This window comes from Lycium ferocissimum, chromosome 6, assembly GCF_029784015.1.
Source record: "Lycium ferocissimum isolate CSIRO_LF1 chromosome 6, AGI_CSIRO_Lferr_CH_V1, whole genome shotgun sequence".
Classification (NCBI taxonomy): Eukaryota; Viridiplantae; Streptophyta; class Magnoliopsida; order Solanales; family Solanaceae; genus Lycium; species Lycium ferocissimum.
The window spans coordinates 74166737-74178827 of record NC_081347.1 but is presented as its reverse complement, the minus strand read 5'-3'; the positions used below and the strand labels follow the sequence as shown (position 1 = coordinate 74178827).

The following is a 12091-nucleotide window of genomic DNA, read 5'->3' as shown; positions in this document are numbered from 1 at the left end:
TATTTATTTTTTGTAAGAATTAAGTAGTATTTTCTTGGAGTGTAAGAGAAATGGGTAAGTTTTATTTCTTTTTGATACGGAGGGAGTATATTGTCACTATGGAATTGTCCTTGCCTATAGTAATATTCATGTTAACATCTGCAATTCTGCAACCAAACTCTCAATCAACAGCTAGCTCCAGTTACTTCAACTGATTGATATTTGTTCTCAATTTATCTCTACTGCTTTCTGTCTCTTTATCTTTTCCCATTTTCCTAGTTGCATTCCAATATCTTCTATACAGCCTTATTTTTCCTGCTCTAAGTGAAGTGAAAACTAAGCCTCCTAAAAATAATTGATGCTGTTGTATCATTTGCAGTTCAAAAACTGGGGACTTACAACCTCGTGGCAGGAGAAGGCGATGGCCATGGATTTGCTAGTCTTCTGAAGGCTTGTGCTTGCATATGTAGAAAGGATACCAAATTCTACAATGTAAGCAAGGAGATCCAATCACTCAAACAGCGAGTCATGGATCTCTCTCGCAAACGAGAGACTTATGGCATTAGAGATATCAATAATGCAGGAGATGGGCCAACTAATATTCCAAACAATCGGTCCAACATGGTTAGAACATTGAGGAGAACGGCCTCCTATGTCGATGATCAGGATCAGATTTTCGTTGGCTTTCAGGATGCCATAGAAAGGTTGCTAGCTGAACTTCTCAAAGCAGAGCCTCACCAAAGTGTCATCTCCATTTATGGTATGGGCGGGTTAAGCAAGACTACTCTTGCTAGAAACCCCTACAACACACCGAGTCTACTCACTAACTTCACAACACGTACTTGGATTTGTGTCTCTCAAGAGTATAACACCCCAGATCTCCTAGCTAGGGATATGGTGGACAAGTGCGGAGGTTTACCTCTTGCAATTGTTGTATTAAGTGGACTACTTTCGCATAGAAGGGGGATAGAAGAATGGCAAAAGGTAAAGGCACACATATGGAGGCATATGAAAGATGACTCTATTGAAATGTCCTACATACTTTCCTTGAGCTACCATGGCTTGCCAATTGTGCTCAAGCAGTGTTTTCTTTACTTCGCCATTTTTCCAGAAGCTAATGAGACCGATGCTGAACAGCTAATGTTGTTGTGTATGGCCAAGGGGTTCATATCAAGAGTAGAAGAAAGAAGGGAGGATGTTGCTAAGGACTTCTTGAATGAGCTGATAAGACGAAGCTTGATACAAGTGGTACGTACATCTTGGGAAAAAGTTTATAAATGTAGGATTCATGATCTACTTCGGGATCTTGCCCTACAAAAGGCATTGGAGGTACACTTCTTTGACATTTATGATCCAAGAAAGCACTCTGTATCCTCCGTTTGTCTCAGACATGCCATTCATGATGAAGCACAAAGGTACCTCTTACTTGATCTTTCTAACTTGAAGTTACGGTCAATTATGTTCTTTGGTCAAAATTTTTGTAAGCTGGGTCTTATAAAGTTCGGTAATGTGTTCCAACATCTATACGAGTTATACTTGGAGAGTCGTTACCTGATGCCATAGGAAGCTCGTACCATCTAAAGTTATTAAGCTTGAGAGGTATCTGACATCTCCCCCCTCCACCATTGGCAACCTCAAGAATTTACAGACCCTCAGAGTCATTGACTCAGATCACTTACTCCAACTGCCTCCCGAGACAGCCAACCTAATAAATCTAAGAAATTTTACTTGCTTTTTGTTCAAAACCTTTACAGCTTAGCAAACTACAAATCTTCACGTTCTTAAATACGCTTTCTGTGATCAATGGAAAGATGTTGATCCTATTAATTTAGTCAATCTTCAAGAATTAGACATGAGTGAAATTAAGCAATATTACTCCCTAAATAACATTGGCAGCTTGAAAAACCTTAGCACTCTCACATTGTGTTGTGGAGAGGATGAATCATTTCCAACCCTTGAATATCTTTGTTCTTGTCAAAAGCTCTGTAAATTGCGGTTAGAAGGAATAATAGAAAAAATGCCTCTCTCATACCAGTTTCCAAATTCCATCACAATGATGCTCCTTCGAAACTCATTACTCGAGGAAGATCCAATGCCTATTCTTGGAATGTTGCCAAACCTCAGGAATCTCGATTTACAAGCAGCTCATGACGGAACAGAAATTGTCTGCAGTGATAATAGCTTCTGTCAAGTGGAGTTCCTTCGTCTTTATCATCTTACTTAACCTCTTTGTAAAATGATTTAATTTTACAATCAAAAGATTTTGTACATTATCAACTTGCTTAAAGATCAACTATAAGTAAGAAGAATCTATAAGAGTTTTCTTTCCCGAATACTAATTGTTAAATGGTTTCTCATAATTTAGGTGAAAGAGGAGGGGCAGTATATGGGAAATTAAAAGGCAGATGAGGAACTTCTGTCAAGCACATCAAGACATTAGCATCGCAGAGATTGAGAATTAGAAGGAATAAGCATGTTCTGCATCTTTACAGATTATCTCAACACTATCAATGAGATTTTATTTCAACCATCGATCATTATTGTTGCCTGATTGGTTAACAATAAGATATGGTTTTATTTTTGTTTTGTTTTCTTGTTCTTACTTCTAAAAATTTGGAGTGTTTGGAATTGGTTTGAAGAGAATTGTTTTTTGGATTCTTGCTGATTTAATATTTTGAGAGTTTTGCTTTGTTTCCGAAAGAGAATACCTGTTTCAGAAAACAGACAAAAATAATTTGCCACAGCTTCTTGTTTGTCATAACTAAGTGAGTAATATTAAGTATGAGATTTTAGGTTCAAGTTCCTGAAATGATTTTTTTGTGATTTTATGCGAGTATATTATCCTAGCGTACTGCAATTCATTCTTATCATTTAAGAAAGGAAAAAGGAAAAAGGAAAGATTAGAATCTCCTAATGACTCTTGATCACAATTCTTATAATTAGTTATTAGAGAAATTAACAGCTATAACTGCCTTTCGAGACGTTAAATGAAAGTGGTTCCTTATATTCCACCCTGAAATAGTCTGTTCCCTTTATTCTTCTAGCAATGGCTGGATCAATCTCAACCACATTTGTGAAGTCTTTATGCACACAGATCAGTCTCAGAATATATATATATATATATATATATATATATATATATATATATATATATTAGTTTGAACAGCCAAAAATTGGGTAGCAGCACCACAAAATCACTAGCATGGTGATCTCTAAACACCACAGCAACACCACTATTATCCTGGATATATAGCAGTTTGAAACCATAGAGTTGGATCCTTGACTCGGTAAAGGGCGTTATCTGGTCTGCCCTTGTGCCTTTAGCTTTCTTCTGACGAGAATGCCAGAGATCTCAGTATGCTCATAAAACTTAGTCCAAGTCTTACTCGAAAGGTACAAGTGAAGAGGAAGAACAAAGGAGGTTGAATTTTACGTATGTATTCTGGTATATGGAAGTGGCATAGTCTGGGAATGTAATTGCTAGGTGAAAGTAAAACTGAATTGACAATGAATTGCTCATACAGGAAGATGGACCTTGCACAAGAGATTAAACATCACAAACATGAAACACTTTTATGTAGAAGTGAACGAGCGCGTGAAATAATTTCTCGTTTGAGATTCTCGATAATTCTTATACATAAACAGCGGAGTAATTGGAAGCTATTTGATACAGACCCTAATTTGGCTTGACGTACCCATATCAAACGGGTGGCGACATGATTGTGGATACTTCGTGCAGATTCTTTAAATTACACTAAACAACCGGAAAACAAAAAAAAAACCGTAGACATCGGAGATACATACTTGCACTTACATGTACGCGATTCCATGTGACATACATTGAAAGTAAACAGAACACATTTGTATTCGAGCTTCTTTAATATTTTGTGTCTTTGATCAGCAATTCCTCTTTTCTGTTTCGGCTGCATTTTCTACAGCAGAAATTGAGTTCTCACCAATCATTTGAGGGCTACTCGAAGACCCATATATCTGTTCACCGATAAGTTGCAGGGTATGTTTTGAGATACAGATTGTTGAATATGAAATTTGGAAGCATATGTCGAAACACCTACCATGGAAGGTGACTTCAAAGCCAAAGAATCAGGCATCACAGATGAGTTTGAAGGCCTGTGGAAAAGCAAATGAGCAATAGATCGATCTATAGAGTTTGTGTTCTTCTCCATGTCCAAATATCCTGTGCACCTGAAATACAAGCCATTAGATGTTAGCAACAGAGAAAGAAAGCAAACAGAATGTATCATATAAGATATTGCACATCTAATCTAATGGCTTAAAAAAAAGGAACTGTGATTAAATTATGGATAGATAAACCAACCAACATTATTTGGCAGAAAGCATATGCTAGTTGTACCTTCTAGTCTATTAAGACACCTCTCTTACTGTATTGACCTAAAGTTAATTTAAGATACGAGCATTGAATTACAGGAGACGAAACAAAAAGTTGGAACTGCATTATGCAACAAAAAACACAGTCAAGTTACCTTGGTCAAGCGACTTTAAAGCAAATGGAAGATGATCAACTTGATTGAAAAAAGCTCAATAATAACTGATTTATACGTTGTGAACTCAAATCGATATCTGGTCGAGCACGTTCATCTGAAGAGAACATAATCTTTCACGCAACCCAAGAAGTGCATAAAAATTCAAGGCTAACATCTTCATCAAAATAACATTTGTTGCTCAAGCATTCAATTGAACAAAATGAGTCAGTTCATCACTTTTCTGAGACTTTTGAAAGAAATGGAAGACATTAAAAGTTTGAAGAGCTTACTAGTTGTAAGGCACCAAAGGATATGGGTTGCAGGAAGAATGATGAGAATAGAAGTATAGACTATTAAGAGAGCTCCCACGATGATTAATTTTTTTTATTTTTTTTTTATAGCCGTGGTGTCTGGGACAGCTTGCGCGGACCTCAATTAATTTCACCGGGTATCTTCTAGACTGCTACGTCCCATCAGCACAGGTACTGGGCAACTTTGTCCACCACGGCTTAGACAGATGGAAAGAAATCACCTAGTGCTTTTTGCCTCTGCTAGGACTTGAGCCTAGACCACTAGGCTACACTTTATTTTTTAACATCACTTTTCTGCTGAAGCACCACTTCTCTTCTGGTAAAAGTATGATAACATTTATTAATTTGGTGGATACATATTCTACCCTACTGCCAATCCTCAAGAAATATTCCCTAGCACTATAGATCCTACTTCTCTTATTTAGAGAGGAGTGGAGAAGGGGAGTAAAGAAGCGGATTTGCTTTCTACGAAATGAGTGCTTTGTCCGAAAACCACAAGAAGTAATTCAAATTTTACCCTTTTGATAAGAAAATATCATAGCAAATAATTCAAATTTAACCCTTTTTGCTTACTTCCCATTCGGATGTATAATTTTATGCTTCATATTACTAACAAACATTGATCCCAAAGTTGTGTTCCAATAGTGCTTTATGTCAGGGAAGAAAGTGATACCAATGGAGCAATGTCTAATCTCAGGAAAACACCTAACTGAGACCTCTTCCTAGCAAAAAACGTACATGAGCATCTAGAACTCCAACAGACATAAATGCATCTTGAGTAAAGTCTAGATTTATTATGCCAAACAGGTGTATTTTAGAATGGGGATGTCATTCAAGTACTCACAAAAAATTCATCTGTCTCAACACTATGCTAAGCTCAAGAATGACGTCAGATTACCGGTCAAACACTGAAATATGCATGGTCATACCAGGTCGGTTACCCAAGAAAAATCTTGTGCTTGAAGTATGAAAACTATGATATGGCCTATATAGGAAGTATGCATGTAGTCCAAGACATCAAGAAATGATCCCAACCTGTATGCTCCATCGTCAACAAAAGCTCCGCTTGTGCTTCGATTATCACCAGATCCATTATTGAGATTAGCATATCTAAGCCTTTGTTCAGCACTTTGAGCCAACCGATACAAGCTATCCCTTATGCGTAGCTTTGTTCGTATATCCAACTAAACCAGAAAGTTCAACATAGTGAGCTTACAAACATTTACATACTGAGAAGTAAGTTAATTTTCAACTAAATGTTTAAACTTGAAGAACAACATACCATATCTGCTAACTGCCCCTTCCCAGCCCAAGTTAACAGGATTAACACAAAGATAGTTTCAAGACAACACTCAGGCTTTTGCACATCAGCCGACAAATAATTTAAATAAGCATGCAGCAAGATGGTGAGGAACAGCTTTTATATTAAGGCTGGTCTGCTGTACTAAATAAGCAAGCTCTCCATGTACCTGTATGCAACATAAACATGCACTAAGAAAGAAAGACAACTACTTTTTTCTATATCTATATAATACTGATATAGGTTACTACAGCGATACATGGATAAAGATTTTTCTGGAAAAGCCTTAGACCACATCACTAATATTAATTTATCTAACACAACAACTAATTTAATATGTAATCTATATAAACATAAATAACAATAAATAGGAGGAATCAATGAGTTCTTTATTTAATATGTAATCTATATAAACATAAATAACAATAAATAGGAGGAATCAATGAGTTCTTTGTTACTCTGCATCTTCACATGACTCACTCCATAGGAGAGATTGACTTATTTCATACTTCTTCAAATAGCAAATATTCAGCTTATAAGTAACGGTTAAAACTATTTATATTTCTAATGTAGAATAAATTGGAAAAAGTCTGATGTATGTGTGCTACTGCAATGTCACACCCCTCTGACAAATCGGAATAATTCTCTATGCCTGTGGGAAGCTACAAGAGCGTGTAGGTGCAGATCTTTAACCTCTCCAGAATTTAGGAATCTGTAAAACGCTTTAGTATTGTCCTCTACTAAGAAACTATCTTAATTCAGATGTGAACCATCTAAAGGTTTGCACATGCCATTTTGAGCTATTGACCTACCAAATAACGTATGGCAAATCACTTACTTAAAACAAACCTTGATGAAACTCATTACCAAAGAATATCAAAATGCATATTAATTTTCAATGAGATTGTGTACCCGTTCCATGACACGTTGAAGCTGATGAAAACTCTTTGCTTCCTCAGAAATTTCATTCAAACCAAAACTTATGCAGGAGCTCTCCTTTACAATTGAGGAACCTAATTCTGCTGGAATTCCCGTGCAGACACTTCCAAGATCCCTGTTATTTTCATGCTTAACTCCAGAATGGTGAAGTAGCTTCTCCGCCATATTTTCATTTGTTCCTATACCAGCCACCTGAAAAGAAGGATCAGGTAAGCTTTCCATCGACTGCGTCTGATTTGATGGATAGGAGTCCTTAGCGGAAAGAGGCATGAGACTGCTTTTTCCAGATTTAACTATGGATAACGTTGGACAAACCGTAGTCTGATCTGAATGACTGTAATCCGAAGATAAGTAAGAATTGCCACCCTGAAAACACCCAAAATCAGATCCATCAACTTGCATTTGCTGCTGAATACCTGTGGATGTGAGAGCCACCTGAGATGCAGTGATTGCAGTAGGATGTTTTCTCTCTTCTGGAAGGCTATTAATATAGTTGTATGTCTCTCCAGTTCCCAAGTAAACATCTTTTGTTTTCCCCTCAGATTGATTCTGGTGCTTAGAGTGCTTTTTATGCAGATTAATCTGTAATCCCATAAACAGAATTAGAAATAAAGCGGATCATTGGTGACACTCTTTACATGCAATAAAATAAGGATGGATGCATCAATTAGAATGTGCACATCCAGAGCTTAGGAACTCTAGCATACTCTTATTGTACTTATCACCAGAGCCAGACCTAGAATTTTAAGGTGACGGGTGCACCACTGCCTTTAACGTACAACGGTGGTGAAGTCTGTAGAGTCTAAAGAGGGAAATATGTTTGATCTGTTCGATCACTTTTAGACGAGGAGTGCCACTTCGTTCATATATTAGTTTGTTGAGAAGTTTTATGCATAAAGATAAAGTCACAACCGACAATCAACGGCTGCCGGTGCAGCCTAATCAATAAATGTACGTCCGCCTTTGCTTAAGACAAGATTTTGGAAAAGAAAGATGCTTCTTAACTGTTAAAGATATAATTAAGTAATAAATGTGTGTTATATCTAACAGATTTAGCTTTTAGATGAGATGGTGTCATACTTCAACATGGTATCAAAGCAGGCAGATGTCTGCCATTATCAAGATAGAATATCCATGTGCTAGACCAATTGAAAAGAATCAAGCCCATGCGAGGGAGCGTGTTGAAGACATAATTAAGTCAGTAAAGTGTGCTCTCTCTAACAACTTAAGCTTTTAGATGAGATGATCACACACTTCAACCCATTAACTGAACTGAACAACGCTCTATCACTAGTTGTTGTTTGAATATTAGGCATAATCTCAACCTTGATTCTGCCATTGAATTCAACATTCTTCAAATAAACCACCTTAAAAGTTAAGCTGAGGCAGAATAAAAGGTTAAATAGATAGTCCGATGTGCATCAAATTAATAATTCTTACCTTCTTTTTGGGCACTATCTTGCAATCTGAATCACTCGATCCATTTAGAAAATATAGATGATTCAGAAAGGCTGAATCATCCTCTAAGGGCATTGAACTGCCAGTATGACTAAATGGGTCATCTTTAGTGCCCGAATCATTAATCGAACTGCATGTTTCCTTTCTCCTGGAAGCTTCCTGACTTCCAGAGATATTTTCAAGTGCGCTGGACGATGGGCAGGGAAACTCGAAATCTGATCTCAATCCACCTCCAGATCCTTCAATAACATCAGATGACGAAAACAAACCAAGGGCATCTTCAATACTAGCTCCAAGTCCAAAAGTTGAATCGCAACTCCTGGAAGACATAGTAAACAGTGAGAGCTCATAATTTAAGAAACAATTGAAAAACTCTGGAGACAGCAATTACCTGAACATCCTGTCAACATCCTCAAAGTTTTCCATCTCAGGCCAGCTATAATATAAGAGATCGGTAGTGTTTTTATCCTCGTGATTACTATCAAAAAAACTGAGATCATTATCTGCCTGAGAAATGGGAACAAGCGAATAGCTATACAGGTTTTCCCCAACTGCAGCAGTCTTGTCATCCAGAATGGGGCCATTAGAATGGAAGCCACCGCTAGTGGAGTCTCTATTGTTACTTCTGGAGCAATAATTTGCTGTCCTAGTATTTTCAGATGCTAGACTTGAAACTTCTTCGACACAGTCAAGCATACCAGCTCTTGAGTCCTTCTCCAACATTGTGGCGATTATACTATTCAAAGGAGGAAATTCTTTGTCCTTTTGCTGATTATTATATTTAAGGGTAGATTGACCTCCTTTGGTTCTTAATAAACCAATTACTTCATACTGAGGTTTCTTACGGCTATCAGTCTAGGAGAGAAGTTCATTGGCATGTTTACAACTAGAATGTGGCACTATATGATCATCGCTGAGGCAAACTTCATCCAAAGCTATATCTTCAAGCTGTAGCACCGGTTACAAGAATATTAGCTGTAATAACTGCAGAGGTACTACCTTAAAATGAGTAAATCAAAGTTTATGCAGCAGTAAAACAGTGAAGAATAACAAGTATAACTGAATAAATCCGCATTACGAAGGCTCTGACTAATTAAAAATAGTAAATAGATCTCAGTAAAGTCATATAATCAGCTTGAAGTATCGCAACAAAAATAAACTATTTACAAAAAATCAGCCTACAAAAAGATTTTACTTTCTTTCATTTTCAACAAAAATGAAACAGTTCATAAGCTGAAAACGCTCCTCCTTGAATTCATGCAGCAACAAAACAATAACGAAGACGAATAATAAACGAATAAATTATTTACTAAAAATCAATTTCCAAGTTATTTGTCATCTTTTATTTTCAACAAACAAAATCAGTTCATAAGCTGAAAAAAGCTTCTCCTTAAATTCATACAGCAATAAAATAATAACGAAGACGAATAATAACTGTATATTATTTACTAAACATCAATTTTCACGGGAATTTATTTTCTTTCATTTTCAACAAACAAAATCAGTTCATAAGCTGAAAATTCTTCTCCTTAATGAAATGAATTATAGCCCCAACAATATCTATGACTAATTTTAGACCACAAGTTTCAAATATAAAAAAAAAAAAAAAAAATCTTAAATTCCGTGCCTAGTCAAACACCTCACATAAATTGCGATGGAGGGAGTAATAATTTAACTTCAAACTTTTCATTTTTACCCTTAATGAAATGATTTATTGTCACACAAATATCTATAACTAATTTTAGACCACAAGTATCAAAAGTCTTAGAGCCCGTTTGGATTGGCTTATAAGTTTCTTATGCTGTTTCGGCACTTTTCTGCCGCTTGCCACAACTTAAAGCCATTTTGTGCTTAAAATAAGCCCCAAAAAATAATCGTCGTTTTGCAACTTTATCGAAAAGCCTTCTAAGCTATTTTCGAACATAATGCTGGCTTCTCCATCCAATCAAAGATTTTACTAGCTGCTTTTTTTAAGCCCATCCAAATAGGTTCTTATTTTCTTCCTCAAATTTCGTGCATAATCAAACTATGTTACATAAATTGGGATGGAACGAGTAACAATAACTTCAAACTTTCCATTTTTACCCTTATTTAAATAATCTATACTCACACAAATATCTATAACTAAGTTTAGACCACAATTCTCAAAAGTCTTACTTTCTTTCTTAAACTCCATGCCTAATCAAACACCCTCAGATAATTGGGACAGAGGGAGTAACAATTTAACTTCAAACTTTTCATTTTACCTTTAATGAAATGATTATACCCACACAAATATCTATAACTAATTTTAGACAACAAGTTTCAAAAAATTTCCTTTCTTTCGTACTTAGTCAAATACCTTCACATAAATTGGGATGGAGGGAGTAATAATTTAACTTCAAACTTTTCATTTTTACCCTTAATGAAATAATTTATACCCACACAACTATTTAAAACTAATTTTAGACCACAAATTTCAATTTATGTGATATAGTTTTATTAGACACGAAATTTAAAAAAGGAAAATTTTGAAACTTGCGGTGTATGGTTGTAAATTATTTCATTAAGATTAAAAATAAGTTTTAAGTTAAATTATCTATAAATCTAAAAATGTATTTTTTTTTTCTACGGACTAAAAAGGAAAATGTAATAACATAAATTGGAACAGAGAAGAATCCTTTTTTATTAAATTCGATGTCTAGTTAAACACGTTCACATAAATTAGAAATAGAATAAATTAGTGTAACACAAAGATGAGATCTTACCAGATAATAAATAGTTCAACCTCCACAAAGTCAGCTATAAAACCATAATTTGATGCAAAATCTTGAAGTTTTGAGATCAAGACAGAGAGATAATACTTTTTGTTTGCTTTGAAAAAATTATTATTACTTGAATTGAATTAAGTTAATGATTTTTTTTTTTAAATAAGGAAGTGTTTAGAGTGGATGACACGTGGCACTGTGATCTAATTTGTGGTGGGCACTGATTTACGGGGTGGAGAAGGGAGAATCAAATTTGTGGACGAGAAGAATGGTTAGAGATAGATCCGTTTCAATGATCTGATTGGTCCACGTAGGACGAAACTGACACGTGTCAGTTAAATTATTACAGTATTTTTATTTTTTTTTGGTACCGGCTGCTTAATTTTTGCCTTAAGAGCCCATTTGGATTAGCTTATAAGTTGATCAAACCAGCTTATGCTCATTTTTTAACTTATTTGAGTGTTTTGTAAAATAGAAAACAGCTTAAATTAAGTTAAAAAGTGCTTAAAATAACTCAAAACCAAGAAGTTTGCTCAAACCCAACTTATTTTTTCTGGCGTAAAAGTTAAAAGTCATTTTAGTTTGACCAATAACTTTATCTTTTTATCCCTTATATTTGATATTAATTTCAATATCAACCTTACTTCAAAAACCCTTTAAGCACTTTTATTCAAACACGTAACTGGTTATTTATAAAATAACTTTCAACACTTAAAAACTACTTTAAGCATTTATGTTTAAAAGCCACTTTTTTTCAGCTAATCCAAACGAGCTCTAATTCTAGAGTTGTTCAATTGTGTTTTTCTTTTTGTTCCCCATCGCTCATTTCTTGAGGCGGCTCTCCTAACACAATTT

General features: G+C 35.5%; 2 protein-coding genes across 8 annotated transcripts; one reads left to right on the top strand and one right to left on the bottom strand.

Annotated features, from left to right (window-relative positions):
* Positions 1-315: 315 nt before the first annotated feature.
* LOC132061653 (putative disease resistance RPP13-like protein 3) lies at positions 316-2766 on the top strand (the record flags this gene model as incomplete). Its single annotated transcript, XM_059454422.1, has 2 exons — positions 316-1394; positions 2345-2766. Coding segments are annotated over 2 exons (1083 nt in total), but the record flags the coding sequence as incomplete, so codon positions are not given.
* A 760-nt stretch (positions 2767-3526) lies between these two features.
* On the bottom strand, positions 3527-11399 carry LOC132060433 (protein LNK1-like). 7 transcript variants are annotated; one of them, XM_059453481.1, is made up of 8 exons: positions 11237-11399; positions 8881-9437; positions 8472-8808; positions 7467-7613; positions 7347-7397; positions 7005-7223; positions 5828-5976; positions 3527-4182 (listed from the first exon to the last, which is right to left on the bottom strand). In XM_059453481.1, the coding sequence occupies exons 2-8, from the start codon at positions 9210-9212 to the stop codon at positions 3939-3941; spliced, it is 1479 nt and encodes a 492-aa protein (XP_059309464.1). In that variant the 5' UTR covers positions 9213-9437; positions 11237-11399; the 3' UTR covers positions 3527-3938. The 7 variants fall into 7 exon arrangements, 6 of the variants coding, with proteins under 6 accessions (XP_059309464.1, XP_059309461.1, XP_059309463.1 ...); XM_059453478.1 differs by having other exon boundaries at positions 3527-3969; positions 4053-4182; positions 7005-7613; XM_059453480.1 differs by having other exon boundaries at positions 7347-7613.
* Between the last annotated feature and the right edge of the window lie 692 nt (positions 11400-12091).

Coding starts and splice junctions, on each gene's coding strand:
- LOC132060433 (XM_059453476.1), bottom strand. CDS start 9,212: ATGTTGGAGAAGGACTCAAGAGCTGGTATGCTTGACTGTGTCGAAGAA. Junction 7,614..8,471: donor AGATAGTGCCCAAAAAGAAG/GTAAGAATTATT, acceptor ATGGGATTACAG/ATTAATCTGCATAAAAAGCA. Junction 5,977..7,004: donor TTCAACGTGTCATGGAACGG/GTACACAATCTC, acceptor TTTCTGGTTTAG/TTGGATATACGAACAAAGCT.